Here is a 24,236-nt window from a genome sequence, read left to right as displayed (position 1 = left end):
CAAACGGATCCATCTGGCCAGTGTCTGCCGGCCAGCCCCGTTTGCAAGAGTCATACAGTACAAAGAGCATCTGTCCTACGCTGGTACTTTGTCCTGTCCACATAAATCTGGAGGGCCCGCACGACATCTAAGGAGGCCCCCTCCGGAGAAGAATCCAGAACCTAGAAAGAAGGAATCACAATCTCTTGATTGATGTGAAACCTGGAAACAACCTTAGGAAGGGAACCTAGACGCGTTCAAAGAACAGCTCTGTCCTGGTGAAAGATTAGAAACGGAGAGCAACAGGACAATGCGCTCAAGTCCGACACCCATCGGGCAGAAGCTATGGCAAGGAGGAAGACAGTCTTCCAGGTAAATCAACAAATGTCCACTGTGTCCAAGGGCTTAAAAGGCGAAGACTGAAGGGCCCCAGGAATCAAAGACAAAATTCCAAGGAGCCACCGTCAATACAAAATGGGGGTTGTACGTGGAGGACACCTTGAAGAAAGGTCCGAACACCAGGCAACAGTGCAAGCCGTCTCTGAAAGAGAACTGAAAGAGCTGAAACTTGCATTTTTAGTGAAGGCGGAGGCCCAAATCCAGCCCACCTGCAAAAAGGAGAGCACTCGAGAGTGTCGGAATGACCTAGGGTTAAGATTCCTAACTGAAAACCAGTCAAAGTAAGTCCTCCAAACTCAAATGGTAATTCTAGCAAAAGAGGGCTTACTGGCATTGAGCATAGTGTTAATAACGGACCGGGAGAACCCCTTAGCTCTCAAGAAAATGTCTCAAGAACCTTCCCGTGAAAGCGAGACGGGCCAGACCCCGATAAAAGCACGGGCCATGAGACAGAAGATCTACAGAAGCGGAAAGGTCCACTGAACCGCCAGAGCATCCACCCGAAAGGCCTTCGGATCACTGGTGCAAGAGCAGTACTTTGAAACTTTGTCATTGTGTCAATGTCTGGCAAGCCCCAGCAAAGAACCAGGAGATGAAAGACGTCGAGGAGGGGGACCCATGAACGTCCTAGCGGCCTAGGAAGTCCGCTTCCCAATTTTGTACTCCTGGAATGTAAACCGCTGACAGGGACATAAGATGCCTTCCGCCCATAGGAGAATGTGGCTGACTTCCCTCATGGCGGCACGACTGCGAGTACTGCCTTGATGGTTTATGTAGGTGACAGTTGTCGTTTTGTTGGATTGTACCTGGACAAGACAACTGCGAAGAGGCAAAGCCCGGCAGAGACCAATGTAAAACCGCTCGGGTTCCAGAATGTTGATCAGCAATCAAATTTCCTGAGCCGACCACTGACCCTGAAAAGTCTGCTGGCAGGACACTGCCCTCCACTCTTGAAGACTTGTGTTGGTGATAAGGAAGATTCAATCCTGAACCCAAAAAAGAGACGACCCCTGGTCAGATGGGACCCCTGGAGCCACTGCAAGAGGGAGTGACGTTCCTCCTGGGAAAGAAAATCGTCTGAGACCTGAGTTGTAGATGGGATTTGTCCCACCAGGCTAGAGTCTCCAATTGAAGAGGCCAGGAATGAAACTGGGCATACTCCACTATGTCGAAGGTGGAGACCAGAATCTGCACCATTACCTGAGAGGGAGTCAGAGGATTTCATCCAATTGATTCCCCATCCGTGAGCCTGGAGAAGATACACCATGATACAAATGTGCTCCCCGAGAACCTCCTGAGACTGGGCCAGGAGAAGCAAGTCGTCCAGGTAAGGAAAAAATTTGGATTCCTCTGTTCCGAAGAGGAGTCGCCATGACCTTCGTGAAAACCCGAGGAGCCGTGAAAAGTACAAATGGCAAAGCCCAAAATTGGAAATGATCCTACTGGACTGCAAACCCGAGGAATCGCTGATGATTGAGACGGATGAGAACATGCAAATAGGCATCCTGGATGTCTAAGGAGGCGATGAAGTCCCCCGGATCCATGGCCAGAATGATTGAGTGAAGAGATTCCATTCGGAACTTGGGAATCCTCAAGTACCTGTTGAGAGACTTCAAGTTTTGAATTGGACGGAATGACCTGTTCGACTTTCAAAACAGACTAGCATAGAAGCCTGTGTCTCGTTGAGATGCAGGAACCGGAACAATGACCTTGGAAGCCAGAAGAGAGCGAATGGACTACCTCAAGGCTTCTGCCTTCTCCTGATCCAAAGGAAGACCTGTGGAAAAACTGGGTCGGAGGATACTCCCGAAAGGTCAACGCATAAACCTTGGATATCACCCCTCTTACCCACGCGTCCTCCATGGTCACCTTCCAAATTTTGGAAAAGAGAAGAAGCCGGCCTCCCACAATAGTGTACCCCAGGTGGAGACCCGCCCAGTCATGCAGCAGGCTTTTCGGCTGGCTTAGCAGCAAGGCCTCTGGAAGACCAGGGTTGCTTTCCCGTTGGTTTAGAACCCTTGGCAGAGGAACCCTGGCACCTAGAGAACGTCAAGCCTTTGGATTTACCATGCGGACGAAAGGATTGAGAATTAAAAGAAGATTGTGACCTAGAAGCTGCCCCGGAAGGCAGAAATGCTGTCTTAGAAGCTGCCACTATTTTATCCAATACTGGACCAAAGAGAACATCCCCTGAATAGGAGAGAGAGAGATTCAAGGGTCTTTTTAGAGTCGGAATCCGCCCGCCAGGAACGAAGCCAGAGGGCTCTTCTAGCTGACACTGAAGAGGCCGAAACCTTGGAAGTTAGTATACCTGTGTCTATAGCGGCTTCCCCAAGAAGCCATCTGCCAGATATGCTCCACGAGAGACAAAAGATCAATTCCTGTGGGTACCTGATGTAAGGTCATCCTCCAAGGCATCTGCCCAGCGACCGAAGGACTTGGCAATCCCAGACTGACGCAAGGGCCGGGCGAGCTACTGCACCTGCATTAGAGTAAATAGACTTCAGATAAAGATCTGACGATAGAAATTGAGGACTTAAGTGATGCCGTGTTAGGAAGAGGAAAGGTGGTATTCTTGACCATGTAGGCAACATGTACATAAACCGGAGGAGACTCCCATTTAGCCAGTTCGGTGGCAGGCAGATGATAAAAGGAAGTAATGTGCTTAGAAACCAGGAAGCGCCTTTTAGGGTGGACCAAGCCTCCGCCAAAAGATCCTTAAGCTGCACTGAAGAAGGAAATTCTGAAACTGCCTTCTTTGGCCGTTTAAACACTGGAGCACTGGACATAGGGGCTAGCTCGGCATCCTTGATTAGCAGAACTGATTTAACGGCTTTGATCAAGGAAACCACGTCTTCTTGAGGCTGGGAATCCTCCAGAATAGAAGACGACTCCACATTAGAGGCAACAGATAACCTGACCACTGAGGGGAAAAAACACAGGGAGACCAGGAGCCTGCACTTTCCAGAGACAATCTGAAACTGCAGGAACTCAGAAAATGGCTGCCCAGCATCTGTGCAGAGAGGAGGAATGACCCGGAAACAGACTTCCTCTTTTGAGGGAAAGCATCCAGGGGCAGGGGAGGAGCCCCGGGCAAATGGCCACCAATCTGCACATCGCACTGCTGGTCTTGTGGGGATGCGGAGAGGACCTAGTTCCCCACTGCCAGTGTCTTCCATGTTGGTGGTCAAAAGCTGCTCTTACCTTTGCCCCTGCTGCGCCAGCTGAGGTTTTGAGCTCCCTCTTAGAGTGGAGCTCCGGCCGAGGATACTAGCCCAGTCACCAGCACCGCGGCCACCAGTGCTGGGGTGATGGAGCAGCAGTGCGGGCGTCCTCTAGGACGCCTAGCGCTGCATACTCAGTAAAAAAAAAATAAAAAAGGCAATTAAATAAAAGACCAAAGCTGTACGCACAGCAAACACTGTGTGCCTGACCACAGGCACCAACATAAAAACTGAGTTGCCTTTGGCTGGAGTATAGGGGGAGGGAGGAGCCTGGGCTGTGACTAAGAGAGTTAACTTTGTGGTGCCCGGACTCCATCCCACCAAACAATACCCAGCGTAGAGCCTGTGTCTCCTTTGTAGGAAGAACAAACACATTTGAGCAAAAAAAAAAAAAGAAAGAAAAAAAAAGACACTTGCTGCAAGCAGTTACATTGGACCTGGTGCGCCGAGAAGAGCGGTTTGGCACTACTGCCGCAGTAGTGTATGACACATCTGTATAACACACATAAAATAGTGAAATGTTTTAGACCACCCCAATTTTTTACAGGTTTTATTGACATTTAAGCAATTTAACATGAAATGGTAAAAAGGTAAGTGGTAAAATACATTTTTGCACTCCCCCGTTTCTAGTGGCCTGCACCTGTCACCACCCACAAACGGCTTCTCCTGTCACTCTCTGCTGGGCAGTATATGCGAAGCGAGCGAATGTTTCCCGATCTTTCACACTGGTTCGCGCACGCGCACTGTAATGCATACGCAGAATGCAAACATTGGGCAGCTACGAGCAAATGCTTCTTAGCGTCCGGGTCTGAATTAGGCCCTTAATTCCCATCGAGCTGGTATGGGATGAAGTAGAAAGAATGCCACAAGTGTGTGTGGTGGTTATAATTGCAAAAGGTTACAAATGTAGATACATTTTTTTTAAAAAATACTACAATTACCTCTTACTTATTGCCAAATGAGAATTGTAAAATGCTTCAATTTCAGAATAGAAATGAGATTAACTGTAAATTTTAATGCAGACTGTAAATAGGAGGAAATAGAGAAAAAAAGAAAAAGTAATTATATATATATATATATATATATATATATATATACACACACATACATACACACACTGTACATTCACATAAAAATACACATATATAGCGCCCTGAGTATTCACTTCATATGATGCCATGTTGCTGCTATATATCATGCCTTTGATGTTTACCAAGCCCCTCTGAGCCTTGACTTATCTTGTGGATATGCACTTTAAATGGATGCAGTATTTTCATATAGGTGGAAAAATAATTTTTTTCATGCTATGTGGATGTGCCGAATCTTTTTCACATATGTGTCAAGCACTCCCATTTTCTTTGCCTGCAAGTGTGTGTTGCTGGTCTCATGTAATAAATATATACAATAAATATATATATATATATATATATACACACACATACACACCACATACTGTGGTGCCAATTAATGGGTAGATGCCTAGCATTGTGTAGGGCCCCCTCTATAGTGTTCACTCTAGGTCAGGCGCCAGGCAGGGCACTGGTCCTAGAGAAAAGGGGGTGTTGCCAATGAAAAGGGGGCTTGTCTTTATGACACATCCCTTTTTAGTCACTCTTGGGGGCGTGCCGGGGACTTACGGACATGCCGGGTAGCCCCCAAGCGCAGCGGTCACTGTGATTGGATGCCGGGTGCACCGCCGTTTTCCCCACCAGTGGGACACTGTCTGAGGACATGTCTATAAGACGCGTCCCCTTTTCGTCACTCTTGGGGGCGTGCCCGGCACTTACGGACACGCCGGGCAACCCCCAAGCCCTGCAGACAGGGAGAATAGATGCCGGGCGCATGCGCCCGGCATCTATTCCCCGGCGGTGACTGGGTCACCGCACATTTCTTCACCCGCGGGACACTGCGACCCGCGGGTGAAGACAGTTCCCGCAGGCTGTTAGAGCAAGGCGCTTTTTGCCCTCCTTCTGGAGGGCAGGGCGCTTTTTGCCTTCCAGAAAGAGGGCAGGGCGCCGCACCCCGCTAAAACAGCCTAGCGGGAACACTAGAAGCTAAAGAACGCTGCACTGACCTGCTAGATATGCATCTGGGATCTCCTATATGGAATGTGGATGTTATTTGAGTCAGTGTCGCGTCTGCGTAGATACTGCTGTCACGACCACTAAGCACCACATATATACATGTACAGTTTGTATGTATGCATGTTTACAGTTTTAACGTTAGAGTTGCAGAAATTCAGTAGGTTTTGTGAAATGTTTAAGAAGCCTTAATGGGACATGTGAAACACAGGTTTTTTGTCTATGGAATTTCATGGCTTTTTTTAAATAATTTATTAACCATCAGGGTTTGGAGGGGAAACTGGGCTACCTGCAGGGGAGAAGGACAACAAAATGGTACACTAGCGCAAGTGGAGGAGGGGACAGCACACAGGTGGTGTTTTGGGGGTGCAGAGAGAGAGACTGCTGCAGGGGCGGCCTGAAGGTGTGCGGGGCAGTGTACAGGGGCAACAGAAGGGCTCACTGGCGCTGGGCATGCAACTGAGGAAATTAAATCAGTGAGATACATCCATGCATCAGTGTTAAAAATTTAATATGTGTAAAAAAAATTAACTCTTTTACGTGGCCGCCACCAAAGGACTTCCGTCGTCTTTTCCTGGCGGGCACCAACCCACCAGGGCTTCTGGTGTCTTTACCTGGGGTGACAGTCAATTAGCTCTTTTGCGCGGCTGCCACCTCCCCAGGGCTTCTGGTTTCCTCTTCACCTAGTGCGCAACAGCCTTTGAGCTCTTTTACATGGCCGCCGCCCATTAGGACTTCCCGGGTGGCGGGGCTATGATGTTGCAGCGGCCAGCTTTGAATTTCAAAAATGGCGCTGAGGTGCCATTTTTTAAATGGGCACCGCTGCTGAAATCTGCAGAATGGCATGCAGGCCTGACGCCAACACAGCATTGCCGCCAGGTCCCGCTTGCACCGCTGCCACCACCTACAGTAAGCCGGGTCACCGCCGCTGCTAATGCCGCCAGGTCCCAACCGCCGCTAATGCCCGCAAAAGACAGCCATCTTTGCGCACCCCCTTCTGGAGACCACCTACTGAGGCTGCACAGCTGAAGCGGGATGTAGTTTGGAAGCAGACGGTCTAAATCCCAACCGCCGGCTTCCAGACGTTCTAATCCCGGCCTGGTACTAATGACAGGCGTCTCTAGAGTACCATTAGGGGGGCTGTCCAAAGGGTTGTGAAAGATATCCCCACATTTTTACAGGAGAAAAGTTTTGTCCACTTTTTAGGCGAAAATCGGTTGTTTTTTCACCGCCGTTGGCGAAATCGTTCGATTTTGCCTCTGATTGAATTCCCCCCTAAAGCAAAAAAGTGGCAGTTTTGACTAAACAGGAAGTGGAAGAAAAAAACCTGACAGTTTAAACTTTAGATTACTCCCAATTATTAATGTTTTGTTTTTTTCACCCTTAAATTTGGCATCCAGCACTGAGTGACAGTTCTACCCGTCTATGGGCTGTATTCAGTTAGAAGCGAAAAGTCAGTTTCCACGATACTTTTTAGCCGATGACGTCATTTTCGCCTGTTTCAACTTATCCCCGTATTCAATTTGTCCGACTTTTCGCTGGAGCTAGCGCCTATTGAGACCATTCAAAGACCCAAAATACCTTCAGCAGGGCTAATCGGGGGTACCCATAGTGAACCCCCATGTCAGAGCATCTTTTGGGGGTGTCAGGCTTATTTCCCCAAAAATGACAGCACTTTTTGCCTGTTTGCGTTTCGCCGGGTCCCGGTTTCAAATTGAATATGGGGATACGCGTATTGAATACGGGTCTATGCCACATTTCAGCACAGTATATCTAATAGCTTTTGAGATGTAGCCCCTCAAACACCATGCCCCCATCTCAGGAATTACCTATGGGAGAATTCAGTTTATTCGATTCAGCCTTAATATAAGGGCACGACCGTGCCCTTATAATACATACACAAAGATTTACACACATATGAAAGCAACAGAAATACGAAAGTACATGAACCAGTTTATGTAACTTGTCACAAACTAAGAGGAGAAAAAGTGAAAGATAAAGAGCTACTGACAGATGCCGAGGACACATGTTTCAGTAGTACAGCTGCTTTCCTATTGCTCATGCCTAATGTACAGGGTAATGAACCAAACAGAATGTAGTCTTCCCTTCTAGAAGTCAAAATGATATGTTTAAGTCCCAAAGTGCTGAAAAGTATTGAAGCATTTCATACATTACCTTGTTTTTAATTAGCTTTGCCCGCTGTGCAAACTGAAGAGTGGATAATGTTTCTCCAAAACTTCTGGATCCAGGGTGAACATTTGCAATGATATATGTTTTTGCATTACCTCCAAGTGAATCCTGTAAATTAGATGTTTGCAATGACTGAAAACAGAAGTCTACACAAAATTACAGCATAAAGAATATCGAATACACACCCCCACAGCTTCCCTTGTTCTTTGAGAAACCTCAGTTTCCCATTTAGAATTGACTGGGTGGAGACATTATGTAATAAGTAGATACAGGCAGACCTTTTTTACGCTTTGTGAATCCTATATCAATACGTTGCCGATTGCGACGAATAGATATACATGATAGTTTGCTTCACACCACCGTGTACTTAACTAGGTTTGCGGCACAGGCTCCCATCCCCCCCCATTTTTTTCCAATGGCCAATGCCTCCCCGTCATAAATCGTCTTGCCAAGCCATCTGATCGACCTTTACCCTCATGTTCACTTTTTTTTTTTTTTTGACAATGTGCACCTTAGATTTGATTATTTTAATTTCATGTGCGGTTCCTTTATGTCTATAATGTTAAGTTGCTCGTTATTAGCACTTGAATTATTTGGACTACAGTGAAACCTAATTTGTTCCATTTTTTTCTCTTTTATATTAACATGTGTGATATATTTCGATTTGAGATGAATTGTAACATCTCAATAAAAAGGTTTATAAAAAAAAATTACAGCATAAACAGTCAAACAAAATTAAACTTCGTATAAAACAGGATTGTTAAATTTTCCAGAGAACAAATGTGGTTGCTAGACACAGTTGCTCATCCAAACCTGTGCGCCTCACTGGTTACACGGCTCTCATAGATGTGGCAAAATGTGCCTTTGCTTTGTAGGCAACAGGTTCTCCCGTGCCAATATAAGCATGCCTATTCACAAAGGTTATCCATCTAGCTATCATTTGCTTGGCACAGCCCATCCTCTATTGTAGGGATCCCAGAAGACACAAAAAAAAAAAAAAAAAAGACGTTTGAATAAACTTGTTGATTGGTTGGAATGAAAATCTGGTAACGTAATAGAGCAAATGATGATCAGCAATTTGCTCCTAAATGCCAGAAAACAGATGAAAATGGTTGTTCAGACAAGTTTGTTAAATATTTGAAAAAATAGTTTAGATCAAACAACAGTTTTGGCCCATTTTCCAGCGTTTGGGAGCAAATTACTGATTGTTGCAAGTCAGAGCTCCAAACTCCAGTACTCCACTGGACATGGATATAGCAATGTAAAAAAATGGGCACTGGTACTATCAAAACTGTGATTAGTAAGTTGTAAATGGCTTCTTGCAATGACACCAAGAATGCCTGTAATGAATAAATATCTCAGTTTCGTATAAGATTAATGGTACAATCTGACCCACGAATTAGAACTGAACCACTGATCCCAGTAAAGCAGTAGATGGGATATAACCAATCAGAACAAAGTAAGAAGAATGCCTGTCATGTCTTTATCTGAGGACTTGGTTGTCTGTTTCTATGCTAAACAAAATTGTTTTGTACCAAGTTGTCTTCCACAAAGGGCAGGTTTGGTCCACACTTCCTTCAAAAGATGCTCCAGCTGCGGAGAAGGAAAATGTGTAGTACTTTTCTCAAGTGTCTCAGATTCCTCACGGTCCTTGATATTTAGTGCCCGACAGTCAACTCGCACAAAATACTTTACTCCCTGCTTCATGGGGGCATGATGAAACCTCAAATTCTTTATAGTAGAAAATTCACTGACTATTCTTAAGTCGGGTAAACACTATACGATGTATAGTTCTAACTCGGATTAGAACAATATCATATAGTATGTACATCCAATCCATCCTTCTCAGCAGTCGTTCATCGCATCATTCCAAATGCTGGCCTGCACAGTAGATGGGACGATGAAATGAATGACGCGGTATAGTTACATGCAGCATGTAACAATACACTGCGCAGTCGTACATTGAATGGTGTAGTGTGTATGGCGCATGCGATGTATTGTTACACCGGTCACTGCATTGCTGGGTTGCAGTCATATGGTGTGTACCCAGCTTTAGGGACAGTCTGAAACTGCTGCTTTTGAGGTTTAGACATTGAGACAGATTCAAATATACTCACCAAGTCAGAGGACAGGCCATTTATGGACTTTGCCAGGACCAGTATATTTAGAGGGGAAGGAGCTTGCTATTTTTTTTTTTTTTTTTTAAAGTAAATCTGAAAATGATTAAGTATTGTCAAACATGCTCTATATGCCAGTGTACCAACATGGATGAAAGAGAAAATGTAACTTGCCATCCAAGACTAGTATCTGTCTTCTACAAGTTGGTTTGTGCTTAAACTTGACTATGATATATAGAATTTCCTTTATTATTGAGAAATGCCTACATTCCAAAGATCACTACAGCAGTAGATTTTATAAGGGAAAGCTTTCACATGTGAATGTGGCCATATTAATTGTACAGATGAGAAACACAAAAACGTGTCCTAAAAGAATTATGGGTAAGTACACTTTTGTACAATCTAGTTATTTTGTTAAATATTCGACATAGGAAAACATGCCTAACTGGAGCTGCACAAAACGTTATACAAGCCCATTAAACATAATCATTATTAAAAAACAAATAAAAGCAAATAAATGTACATACGCGTAACAAGAATGTAAGTTTGGAGTCTCTGTAACAGATGTGTCTTTGTCTGCCATTAGCCACATCCACCAAGGCAGTTATTACTTGTCCCAGGCAGCTCAATGATCTGTTTATGCTGCCAGCTTCCTACAGAACAGGAACATATTTACTAATAATGCATATAGCATTTGAGTGTTCACCCACAGTCTAAAAGATTAATGTAATCACTTATATGCTAGCAACTAATGAAATAATATTGCCTCTTATCCTGTGTCATCTAAACAGTCACTTACATATTAATATTTTATAGCAATCCGTTAAAACACACATACTCTATGCAGTCCACAACTCTTGACCATGGTGGATTGGTACAGAATTACCTGATGCCAACAATGAGTGAAAAACGTGCTTAGCATTTATTTGTATTTGTAAAAAGGTGGCCATACACCAAGATAAAAAGAAAGACAGACCAATTATCTGACATGGTGGAAACATACAATATCCTTGCCATATGATGTCAGACAATTGGTCTGTCTGAATGCGAACACATCCACGGTCACATCCGAGAACAATTTATTGCATCTGTCGGGCATGTGGAAAGCTTTTTCATGTCCAACAAACCAGTTGTGGTACATGGCAGTTTTAGTGTGTCATACGCTTTACATGAGGGCCCAGTATACTACAGTCAGACAATACTTATCTCACATGCTCTCTTGTAACCACAGCAAATCACATCACTAAACAAAAAAGCTTCAGGCAAGAAAAATAAGGACATCCGTTTGGAAAGATGTTTTGATGTGCTCACATTTTCTTATTTTTAATGAATAAAACTCTTAAATATTTTACGGTTACCTTTAGTCTCACGCCATCAGTATGTGTGTCTTTTTGCCTCTCCGATCCTGCAAGGTCGACAAGATTAAGTTGTGAAGACCTAATGTTCACAATTTCATTTATCTTTTCCATTGATTCAATGGTGACAGTGAAAACAGCATGAGATCTTGAGGACTCCCTGTTCATTGATGTTGAGGCCACACGTCTGTTTCGCCATCCAGTAGAGAGAACCTGGAAAAATATCAGCTATGAAATTACCGTCCCAAAACCAGAACCGAAATTAGATAAATCATTGAACAAATTGGGGATGATGCAGAGAGTTAGACACACCAACATGCCAAGATACGCATCTCTGCATCCAGACCACCCCTATTACCACCAATGCACACTTGCAATAGCCCTATCCTTGGTGCAAAAGTTACACATAAAGACAAGCTTATTTAAGCATAGGCAAAACTCTGCATAACCTGCAAAAATCTTCTATACAACCTCACTTTTTTTGTGATCTAGGTGCTGAGCAACCAAAATACACACAAAGTACTGGAAATTACATACATGCGGGTACAATTTTCAAATAAACAATGTGAAAGAAAGAATAGGTAATATTAGCAGAAACAAGGGGGAGGGGCAGGACACAATGGCAAAGGAAAGTTTGTGGGGGAGGAGGGGACAAAAAGACGCGTCAGCATACAGATTAGGATAATAGGAGTTTGTAATATCTGTCTAAGCAGATAGTGTCCTCCATGCCCATTTAACTATTAACTATAATGAAAGAAGAGATAAGAGGTAGCTGTCTGAATCTTAGCATCTAAGGCTTGTCGCTATAGTCGGTTGTGAAGTTTTGGGGAGTATTGGTGTCCAAGATAAAGCTCCTGCGGGAATATGAAGAGACAGGCGTTATGAATCCACCGTTTAATGGAGACTATTGGACCATATAACTACCCTATTCAAGTAAACTGTAAAACAAAACTGCAAGTAAATGGGTAACTGTAGCCCCCGAGACTTCCGCCTACAAAGCATGTCATCCTCAATCATGGTCTTAGCCAAACAAAATTTCTATTAATTCCCTGAAACTCAAAAGAACCAGAGTGGAAGGTGAATTGGAGCACATACACAAATTTCAGCAGGGTATTCATTTTAACATTAATCCTTCCTAACCATGACACCTTAACATCCCTCCATTTCCTGAGTTCAGATCTAGTCTTCTGAAGGACAGGAAAAAAAAAAAAATAATAAGCAGCGTTATGGTAGACTTACCTTTGTTAACTCTTTCCTCGAGATCCATAGGGTGCACAGGATCACCATGGGGAAATGTGGTTGGAGTGATCCAGGCACCAAACCGTTAAGATTTCAGCTCCCAGGATGCCTCAGGTCCTCCTCCACATATACCCCATCCCTGGCCACAGGCATTCAGTTTTGTAAACAAGCCCAAGGCAGGAGAAGGAAGGACAATGTACACCAGAAAACTCACAGAAGATGAGGGAATCAGTGACAGAGATAAAAAATACCCAATGCAGCCATGCGCGTCAGGGTGGATGCCCTGTGGACCTAAAAAAAAAAAAAAAAAAAAAAAAGTGTAACAAAAAAAAAGGTAAGTATCAAAACTCTTATTCTCTTCTTCAGGGTCCACAGGGATCACCTAAGGGTGGGGATGCTCCTAAACAGAAAGGAGAATCCTCCGCCCAAAGGAAGCATATTGAGAGGCAAAGGTGTAGAACCTGAGAAAGGTGTGGAAAGAAGACCATGCGGCCGCCTTTCACAATTGTTCAGCAGAGGCACCACGTCGAAATGCCCACAACGGTCCCACAGACCAAACAGAATGTGCTGTCACCGTGTTTGGAGCAGGGAGATCAGCCTGCGTGTAAGCCTGAGAGATAGTCATGTGCAGCCATCGAGCCAAAGTCTGTTAGCTGGCCAGCCTTGCTTGTGAAAACCATACAACATAAAAAGAGCGTATGATATTTTAAAAGATTTTGTACAATCCACATAGATACGGAGAGCATGAATCACATCCAGGGAGCATTCACCTGCAGAAAGGTCTGAAGACTGGAAGGCTGTAACCACAATCTCCATTCACATGAAACCGGGATACTACCTTAGGAAGGTACCCGCCCGCGCACGGAGGACAGCTCTATCCTGGTGAAAGATAAAAAAGGGGGAGCGACAAGAGAGCGCTGCCAAATCAACGGCTAGAGGAGATAGTGAGGAGAAAAAGTGTCTTCGCTGTCAACCACTTAAAATCTACAGATTCCAGGGGCGTGGCTTGGCAGCCATTGCAGGTGGACGCATATACCAGAGGCTCTGAGACATTGCCTTTTATTCCAGGATTGGTATACATGCCCTGGCCCCTACGCCCCCTAAGTACTTCCCGCTGCTCTCCGGCACCTGTGCACCCCCGAAGGCTGAGGTTACGGAGCCGGGGAAGGTCTCCTACATTCCCGCGGGTTGTGGCCTTGTAGCCTTCCAGAAGCTGGGGCACTGATTGAGGCAGTGACAAGCGGGCCGCGAGCTGATGCTGCCGGCATCATCAGAGGTCTCTCTGATTCAGCTGCTGCCGGACGAAGTGATCGCCTGACCTCTCTCCTGACTGTACACGGGCATCTGGAGGCTCTCCCTTCCTACAGGTGAACGCCGCCCGCCATCTTGGACCCTTCTCTCTTCCTGCCTGGATGCTGTGGGAGAGCCGGTGAGCGCTGATCCCGCAGCTCGACTGCAGCTTGCAAATTGAGGGCTTCTTTCCCTCCTCACACCCTCCACCTTCAGCTGCTATTGCTTTGGCCTCCTGTGTGTCACCAGTGGACTGAACCTAGTCCAGATAAAACTATACTATCCCATAGGTGATTCACTGAGTACCTATAAACTCTCCCATAGGTGATTCACTGAGTAACTATATACTATCCCATAGGCAATTCACTGAGTAACTATATCCTCCCATAGGTGATTCACTGAGATCAATCTCTATATCTGCTATATTCTACAAACAGCCTCCATGAGTGTTTTTCATTGATTCTATTGTCTCCCATTTCATCTGATCCTCTGGCTCCCTCCTGTGGAGAAACTGTAGAATTTTACCATATTCAGTGATCAAAACCAAGCCCAGTCTTGTTCTCTGATGTGATGTGACGGCATTTCTAATGGCTGCCTAGGCCCATAGGAGGGATGGTACTTGGCAGTGACCTGACTCTCCCCTAGATCGGCTCTATCAATGGGAATTATCAATAGTTGAGTCTTCATGATACGCACTTATTTCACTTGATAAACGCAGAATGGGGAAGGATAAGAAACAAAGGTCCAAGTCGGAAGCTGGTGGTAGAATAGATAATGGCTCTCATCAAGATCTGAGGCAGTTTCTAAAGCCCGCTGGCACATCTGCCACAGGGGAGATCTCTGCACCAGCCTCTCCTAATATCTCTTCCTCTCCAGACAGGATGTCACCGGGAATTACTCACTTCTAGTCCTTCTGCTTCAACCTTCCGTGATGAGATTAGTGAAATTCTCTCGCACGTCAGATCACTGCCCACGAAACAAGATTTTCAGTCCCTGGAGACCAAGCTTCAGTCTACGATTCACCAAGAGGTGGCTACCATTCAATCGGACATGTCTGAATTGGCAACAAGGATTAATAGTTTGGAAGATCATAAAGATATGTCTGCTGATGCTTTACTCCAAGTTACAGATATTCTCTCTCAACAACACTCAGAGATCAGTTCTCTTAAATCACGTATGGACGATTTAGATAACAGCGGCAGACGCAACAACATCAGAGTAAGAGGCTTGTCTGAGGATGTTACTCAGCCCAATCTTACAGATGCACTCACGGAGATTTTTGGAGAGATTCTTGGCCTTGATCCTAATAGCGAAATCCTGTTTGATAGGGCACATAGGGCTCTCCGTCCACGAGGTCTATCTACAGACAAGCCTCGAGATGTCATCTGCCGCCTTCATTACCATACCCAAAAAGAGGCTATCCTGCAGAAGGTGCGCCAGCTTGAAGAGATTGATTTTAATGGTGATAAAGTTCAGCTGTTTCCCGATCTATCGTGGTATACTTTGCAACAAAGGAAATCTCTGAAACCACTGACGGAACAACTTCGCAAGCATTCTTTGAGATATAGATGGGGTTTCCCGTTTAACTTGCAAGTTACGCACAATGGGAAGAATGGTATTCTCCATACTCCAGCTGATCTTCCTTCCTTTTTCACTGCTTTGGGTATAGATTCAGTGGCACTTCCTGAGTGGGAAACCTTACATAATCCTCTGGTGCTTCCTTCCCTTTCTTCTGCTGGAGAACGTTGGCAACGAATATCTAATTCCAAGCAGAAGACACAACGTCTATCTATTCCAGAGTCCTCAGAAGAGACTTGAATAATTTAGCCCCTGTGAAAGAGTGGTGAGAATGTTGCAGCTTTCCTTGTTCTACAGGGAATTGGGTCTTCACCCTATATTGTCATGCATTGTTAATGATACTTATTTTAGTGCTGTTTACATATTCTCCACTAATCTTAGCAATGTTCTTGATGTTTTCTGCGTATGTTTGTAATTTCTACAATGTGTAGTTCTTTCTGAGATTCCCGAAGGAGTCGACTCATTTATACATTTCTATGTTTTAATGGGTTGCTGTTGATGCCGTCCCTCCGAACCCCCTCAGTACTGCATTCCCTCCCATCCTGGACATGGAGCTGATTTTTGTCTCCTGGTCGTCCAGATGCAGCATTCTGATCTTTAAATTTCTACCTATAGTTGCAATTTTTACAGTATTTCTAATATTCATGATTATGTTGTCCCCCTTTTTTTTTCCTACCCCTCTTTCCATCCCTTTCCCAGGTCTTCTATCTTTCAAGAGTGGCTTATTTAGTTGGTTAATCCATGCCGTGTTTCGAGGGGCGAGTTGTTATGCTATTTTCACATTTAAAATACATGTCTAGTCATAAACCTGTATTACTGATTGTTACTATTAACGCCAAAGGGTTAAATGTTCCAGAAAAGAGATCTCAAATGCTTAGGTATTTTCAGGCTGACAAAGTAGATGTAACTCTGGTACAGGAGACACATTTTAAGAGTGGTCATGCCCCTCCCTTAAAAAACTTCTATTACCCACACACTTTTTCTAGCGATAATTCTGCTGGTAAAACCTTAGGTGTTGCCATTTTGTTTGCCCGACACCTCCCAATATCTGATGTTTCTATACATAAGTTTGTAGAGGGTAGGGGTATTTTGGTTAAATGCACAATATATTGTCAGCGTTTCTCCTTTTTAAATCTTTACGCACCTAATTCTGGCCAACCTTCCTTTCTTACGGTTTTGGATAAAGCTGAGACTTTCTTGGAAGGGATTACCGTCGTTGGAGGTGATTTAAATTGGCCCCTTGATCCTCTCCGTGACACTTCCAATAAAGCATCTCATAGGCCGGGTAAGGAGCTCAGGCGGGTAAGATGCACCCTTCACGATCATCAACTAGCTGATTCTTGGTGAATAGCGCATCCAGCTGAATCTGACTTCACCTTCTTCTCCCGCCCACATCATACCTATTCTAGAATAGATTATCTTTTTTTTAAGCCATCAACATCTACACCTAATATCTGACACTTCAATAGGATCGATCACGTAGTCTGACCATGCCCCAGTTTTTCTTACACTTTCCCTTCCGCAGCGCTCGCTTAACCCGTGGGGACATGGCGTTTTAATGATCTTCTATTACAAGACGCATATTGCAAGTCCCAGATCGAGTCCTCTATAGACTCTTATATTGAGCAGAATGATCAGGATGACATTTCCAAGGTAACGGTTTGGGAGGCGCATAAATGCGTTTTGAGGGGCACTTGTATACAACTGGGTTCATACTTAAAAAAACAGAAAACACAAAGAGATGCCCTTCTCGCTGAGATTAAATCCCTGGCAACATCTCACAAAGCGTCCTTGTCTCCACATTATTACTCTAAGCTGGAAGAAGCTAGGTCCGCTCTTCATAGGCTTTCTATAGACAAAATGAAGTTATCCTACCGTAAGTGCCGTAGCAGATTCTACCAATGGGATAATAAACCGGGTAAGATGCTGGCTAGGGCATTGCGGGAGCAACGTGCTGTCACATTCATTCAAGTTATAAAAGACGATTCTGATCAGACCCATTATGAAACTAAACAAATAGCAGAATCATTTCATTCTTATTACTCTAAGCTATACAATTTGAAGAACTCCAGTCGAGATTCGAACATCTCTTCTCACTGAGAGGCAATATCGTCTTATCTTCATTCATTTGATTATCCTACGCTATCTCAAGAAGACATTGACACCCTCGAATCGCCTGTTCTCGTTGAGGAGGTAGATCAGGTGATCTCCTCTTCCCCAGCTGGTAAAAGCCCAGGACCGGATGGATTCTCGACTGCATACTACAAGGCATTTAAGGGTAGACTGGTGCCACTCCTGACTCTTGCCTTTAATTCAATTTCAGATCGGGCTTGATGCTCCAAACAATCATTGGAGGCCCACATCACTGTCCTACCTAAAGAAGGTAAAGACCCCACCTTATGTCCCAGTTATAGGCCTATTTCACTCCTTAACATTGATTTGAAATTTTTTGCCAAGCTCCTAGCCAACCGGTTGAAGACTCTTTTGCCAAAACTGATTCATGATGACCAGGTTGGTTTTGTCTTGGGTCGTGAGGCTAGAGACAACACCACTAAAGTTATCAATTTAATACACCAGGCATCTCTCTCTTCTTCACAGTCCATTATCTTGTCGACTGATGCAGAGAAGGCTTTCGACAGGGTTGACTGGGAGTTTGTCAGGTCTTTTGCACCATTTGGGATTGGGTCCTGCTTGTCTACAGAGAATTTTAGCTCTATATGACTCCCCCACAGCATAACTCAAGGTAAACGGGTCTCTTCCTGATTCATTTGCAATACCAAACGGCACGAGGCAGGGGTGCCCAACTCTCCCCACTTTTATTTGTCCTTTGTATGGAGGCTCTGGTGAGGGCCATTCGATTAAATGCAAATATCTCAGGCATTCACATAGGTGGCCAGGAATATAAATTAGCTCTTTTCGCTGATAACCTTCTAGCATTGATAACTAATCCGACTACCTCCCTTCCGAACCATACTAGAATTCCAGAAATTTGGTAGGCTTTCCAATTTTAAAATTAATCATTCTAAATCTGTAGCTATGAGCCTGACTGCACCTCCATCCTTGGAAAATTCTTTGAATCAATCCTTTTGTTTGGCACCCAACTAGACTTAAATATTTAGGAGTATATCTGACTAAAGACCTATCAATTGTTCTCGAATAATGTCACACCATTATTACAAGCTATTCGTTATGATTTCACTAAATGGCGTAATTTACGTTTGTCCTGGATTGGCAGGATTAACGTGGTGAAAATGAATTTCCTTCCAAAAATGTTATACTTAATGCAAACCGTTCCAATTCATATTCCTCCATCATGGTTTATAGATGTGGAATGTAGTATTCGTAGATTTGTCGGGAATAACTCCACACCACGCTTTAAACATTCTATCCTATACCGACGTAAACATGATGGTGGTTTACAGCTTCCCCACATCACTAGTTATTATCACGCTATTATGCTAGAGTCCTGGAATGGACTCGGGCTAAGGGTTTCAGACTATGGATTAAGCCGGAGGAAAGTAGCATGGCTCAGCTATAGAAATAGCTCCTTGGCTTCCTAAACTCCCAATTGTTAAACATCCCACTATAGCACCCACATTGCGTTGTTGGAAGAAACTGCGACGTCTCCCTCATATCTCTTCTATTATCTCTCCTCTTACTTCTTTCCTGGAAAATTCTGATTTCTCCCCGGGATACTCCTCACGGCCATTTAAAAAATGGATGATTGAAGGTCATTTTAGATTAGGTCAGATGGTTGATCCGTCTGGGGTGCGTCCATTTGCAGAGCTCCAAGAATCGTGGAATTTGCCCAAGTCTGATTTCTGGAAATATCTGCAGGTACGACATTTTATTTCTTCCTCATGTAAGCTTTCTGATCTTAATAGGTCTCTTACTCTGTTTGAATCCTTGTGTTCAGCTTCTAAAACGCCATCCCATACAATATCTACCTTATATTCATTGATTATTGCAAACTTGTTCAAATTACCCCCGATATTTACTAAGGTTTGGGAAAAAAAAACTCCACGATAAAGTTCAAAACATTGATTGGGAGTTAGTATTTAACAACACTTTTGCCAGTTCCTCTTGCATAGCTACTCTTGAAACTCTTTATAAAGTTATATCATGCTGGTATAGATATCCTGTACTTCTAAATAAAATGTTCCCACAGGTAACAAAATCATGCTGGAGATGTAACTCCGCTCCGGGTAGCATGATCCACATATGGTGGGATTACCCTTCCCCAGTCCCATTCTGGTTTAATGTATTTGAGTGTTCTAAATTAATTCTTGGAGAAGTTCCTAGAGATCCGGGTTTCTGGCTTTTAAATATAACTTCATCTTCCACGGTTTCTTACAAGAATTCTCTATTGAGACACTTGAATAATGTGGCTAAAGTTGTCATACGTAGCGTTCCCGCTAGGCTGTTTTAGCAGGGCGCGGCGCGGCGCCCTGCCCTCCTTCTGGAGGGCAAGAAGCACCCTGCCCTCACAGCCTGCGGGAGCCGTTCTCACCCGCGGGACGCAGTGTCCCGCGGGTGGAGAAACAGGCGGTGACCCGGTCACCGCCGGGGAACAGATGCCGGGCGCATGCGCCCGGCATCTATTCTGTCTGCAGGGCTTGGGGGCTGCCTGTCCGTAAGTGCCGGGCACGCCCCCAAGAGTGACGAAAAGGGGACGCGTCTTATAGACACGCCCCCTTTTCCGATGACCACGCCCCCTTCTCGGACGCGCGCGCGCTGGCATGCCCTCTCTAGCTCCGGCGCCCTGCCTCCCGCCGGAGCTAGAAGGAACACTACATACGTGTCTTGTGGAAATCTACTTCGCCTCCCTCCATTAAAGACTGGTTTAGAAGGATAGATTATTATATGGACATGGAGGACATAGTATCTTTCTCTAATGGTAACCCTACCGACTCCACTGCTGTTTGGCTCCCCTGGCTGATGTTCAAAGATTCCACACAATATTCCAAGTTTAAATAGGCCGTATAATGTTTCTACAAATAGAGAATATATAGCCTTGGTGCTTCAAAATAAGATACAAATAATACAAGATAATAAACAATGAAAAAATATATATATATAAAAATTAATGGGTAATGAATAATAAATAATGGTAATAAGAATACTACTAATTTGAGTTTATAATATAACCCTTTAGCTGTAGTAATTAATGGACGCCACCCAATTTCAAACAGAAAAATGAAAGTTTTTACTGCGCTTAAGGACTACCCAGTTCCAGTGATAATCAACTAAACATCAAAAATTAGTACCAAAATAACAAAAAACAACACTAGGTTTAAAAAACAGAAATATTTTAATAAATCATATATATCGTAATGGTTGTATAAAAATGCAACACAATATCACTTTTAGCAATGGAGAAATTACTCATTCAGGCGCATATTAACTCAAACTATTAAAAAATAGTAAAAAAATCAGTTTAATGTTTCTATCTATGTTCTCCCCTGACTTCAGGTATGCTCTGTTAGGAGGCAATTAAGGTATATTTGAATTATTTTTGAAGAGGTGTTGGATTACCCTTTTAGATTGTATTTTCTTTTCTTGTTATCAACCCGCTGAACCCCCCCCCTTTTTTTCTCCCTCAGAGTTTCCTTCCCCGATCTTCCCTCATTTTTTATTATCTAATCATTTAATTCTTTATTTTTTCTTACCTTTATTCTGTTTCGTTTACTGATTTATTGTCTAGTAATATTGAGACTTACCTATTTTAGACTGTGAATCTATTTGTATTATTCAAATTGAGATGATTTATTGTCATTGTATCTGTTCCATTATTTTTCTTCTTTGTATTCTATTTGGATTTGCTTGGTCCTCATTCAGTAAAAACAGTTTGTGTAAAAAAAAAAAAAATCTACAGATTCCAGAGGTTCAAATGGGTGAGCGTGTAGCCCCTTGAGAACCAAAGACAAATCCCACGGTGCCACCGGAGGGACAATAGATGGCTGAACTCTGAGAACACCATGAAAAAAAAAGTTTTAAACATCCGGCAGAGAAGCGATCCTTGGCTAGAACCAAACTGACAGCACAGAAAACTGTACTCTCAGGTTGGCCAGGTGGAGATCGAGGTCTAACCCAGCCAGGAGAAAAGCAAGTACCCAGGAAACCCTAAAAACCTTAGGGTCATACTCTCTGTGGGAACACCACTGACCAAAGGAGTGCCAAACTCTGTAATATGCAGGCAGAGGAAGGCTTTCGTGCCCTAAGCAGTGATCGCGGCGAGTGACAAAATATGTGGGCTCCTACCTGACCATTTCTAGGTCCCATCATAATTTATGCTTTAGAGCTCCCCATAAACCTCTCAGACCTCCCCTAACCCCTTACAAATGATGCTATACAGCCATGCCCAGCCTTAACACATTATGACGCACATTAATGCCCTTTAGTCCCTCTATGCATTGCCCCCAGTAGTAGTCCCCCCCCTATGCATTGCCCCCAGTTGTAATCCCCCTATGTTTTATCCCTAGTAGTAATCTCCCTATGCATTAACCCTAGTAGTAATCTCCTTAAGCATTTCCCCCAGTAGTAATCCCCCCTATGCATTGTCCCCAGTATTAATTCCCCCCTATGCAGTGCCCCCAGTATTGGCCCACCTATTTGCCATTTAGTGACCTGGGCCTAATGCCCAGGTCACTCACACCTTCAATTGGGCCTAATGCCCTCTATATACACCAGGCCTTGTGCCCGCCTATATACCCACAGGCCTATTGCCTTAATATATCCCCCACAGGCCTAGTGCCCGACAACCCTGGTGGTCTAGGGAGGGGTTAAATAACGGCCACCTACCCGTACAGGGGAAGAGGCTGCGGGGAGGGGGGGGGGGAGCTTTATTATCTCTTTTCCTTTCCACCCCCGCAGTCCTCTTCGGTCCTCAGCTTCATTCTTCTGCCGCCTCTTCCTTTTTGATTACACAGTCTTCTGGTCTCTGGAATTGCTGCCGCGCCGCTCTTCTCTTCACTTGTCTTCGAGAGGTCTTCACTCCTCCCCTCCGCCAGACTGAACGTTCCCGCTCAGCGGCTTCTATACGAGACGTCGCGGCCAGTGCCAACCAACCGCTGCCGCTACTTGGCTTCCGGGCAGCGAGCTCCAGTTAGCTTGCGCCCGGAGCCAAGCTTCTCGCTGACGCTGGTGGGACTAGGCGGTACCTTCACCAGGTACCCGCCACGGTGGCTTACCCGGCGGCGCTGGGAACAAACACTGTCCCAGCACCGGGCACGGATGCTGGGATTAGACACTTGATCCCAGCACAGCTTTCCACACCAGCAGCCAATGAGAGTCTGTCTGACTCTCATTGGCTGCTCTGACAGAGCTGTGTCCTTCTCAGGGGGACGTGCTGTGCTGCAGCCAGCTGTCAGGGATTGTCCACAGCACAGCGCGTCCCAGGGGACCCGCCGCCTTTTTAAAAGTGAGTCCCCGCTCTCAGTCCCAGGTAAAAACCGCGCTATAGCACGTATTTGCGAACACTGCCTAAGCATTGTCTAAATCACAGACCTGGAGAAACCTTTGGCTCTTAAGATGGGAAACGCAAGAGCCACACTGTCAGACAGACGAGGTAGGTCCGGATGCAAGCAAGGACCCTGCGCTAACAGATCCGGCCATAGAGGAAGAGGAAACGGAGTGTCTATGGATAGACTCCGTAGGTAGGTGAACCAATGGCGCCTGGGCCAAGCAGGAGCTACCAGTATCACTGTACCACCTTCCTGCTTGAATTTCCTGAGGACCCTTGGGAGGTTGGTATTCGGAGGAAAGAGGTAAGCCAGCTTCAAGTCCGACCTCACCGCCAGCGCGTCCACAAAGGCGACCTTGTAGTTGTGACATGAGGCCATGAGGTCTACTGTCTGATAGACTCCCGGGTGGAGAGCCCAATCTCCAGTGTGTATGTCCTGACTACTTAGAAAGTCCGCTTCCCAGTTGAGGACTCCTGGGATGAATATTGCAGAGTTAGCTGGAAGATGACGTTCTGCCCAGATCATGTTTGCCACTTCTCTCATGGCTGCCTGACTTCACGTGCCTCCCTTATGATTGAGATCGGCTACTGTGGTCGCGTTGTCGGACTGGATCTGGAAAGGCTTGCCTTGGAGGTCCTGTGCCAGAATGAGTGCTTTGTATACTGCACGAAGCTCCAGGATATTTATGGGCAGGTGACTTTCCAGATTTATTCATCTTCCCTGAAAAAAGTATGACGACCTGTCACTGCCACCCATCCGCGAAGACGCGTCCGTGAAGAGTACCCAATTTAGAATCCAGAATGGGCGACCCTTGTCCAGATGAGACTTTTGTAGCCACCATGAGAGAGAAAGCCAAACCTCCGTAGTGAGAAGGATCCTCTGGGAGAGAATCAATTGTTGCAGAGGCCTGGAGTGGAACTGAGCATATGCCACCATGGTTGAAGGTGGATACCATTGACCCCAGGACTTGCATCGCTGAGAGAATGGATACTCTCGCTTTTCGGAGCAATTTGCACACTCGCAATAATAGGGCCAAATTCTTTGTACCCGAGAATCCAGGAGTGCCCCCAGATGTTCCATCCGCTGTATTGGAGAAAGGGAGTACTACTTCCAATTGATGATCCAGCCATGCCTCTTTAGGCAGTCAATGGTCAGTTGGAGATGGTGTTGTAAAACAGCTGGCGTCTGTGCCAATATCAGGAGGTTATCCAAGTATGGCAGTATTTTGACTCCCTGACGCCTGAGGTGGGCTGTCATAACTGCCATTATTTTGGTGAAGATCCACGGAGCCATTGATAGACCAAAGGGCAGTGCCCAAAAT

General features: G+C 44.9%; 1 protein-coding gene across 1 annotated transcript in view; it reads right to left on the bottom strand.

The window, feature by feature from the left end:
- KIF15 (kinesin family member 15) overlaps positions 1 to 24,236 on the bottom strand; it is a 122,395-nt gene that overhangs the window by 79,949 nt on the left and 18,210 nt on the right. The window contains exons 8-10 of the mRNA XM_088463904.1: positions 11,349 to 11,558; positions 10,518 to 10,643; positions 7,859 to 7,981 (exon numbers count right to left, since the gene is read on the bottom strand). Coding sequence (XP_088320030.1) covers positions 7,859 to 7,981; positions 10,518 to 10,643; positions 11,349 to 11,558 — 459 coding nt within the window. The remainder of the gene's footprint in view (positions 1 to 7,858; positions 7,982 to 10,517; positions 10,644 to 11,348; positions 11,559 to 24,236) is intronic.

This window comes from Taudactylus pleione, unplaced genomic scaffold (assembly GCF_031769625.1).
Source record: "Taudactylus pleione unplaced genomic scaffold, aTauple2 ptg000053l, whole genome shotgun sequence".
NCBI classification, from domain to species: domain Eukaryota; kingdom Metazoa; phylum Chordata; class Amphibia; order Anura; family Myobatrachidae; genus Taudactylus; species Taudactylus pleione.
Note: the sequence above shows the minus strand (reverse complement) of the source record. Positions and strands in the feature narration are given on the sequence as shown.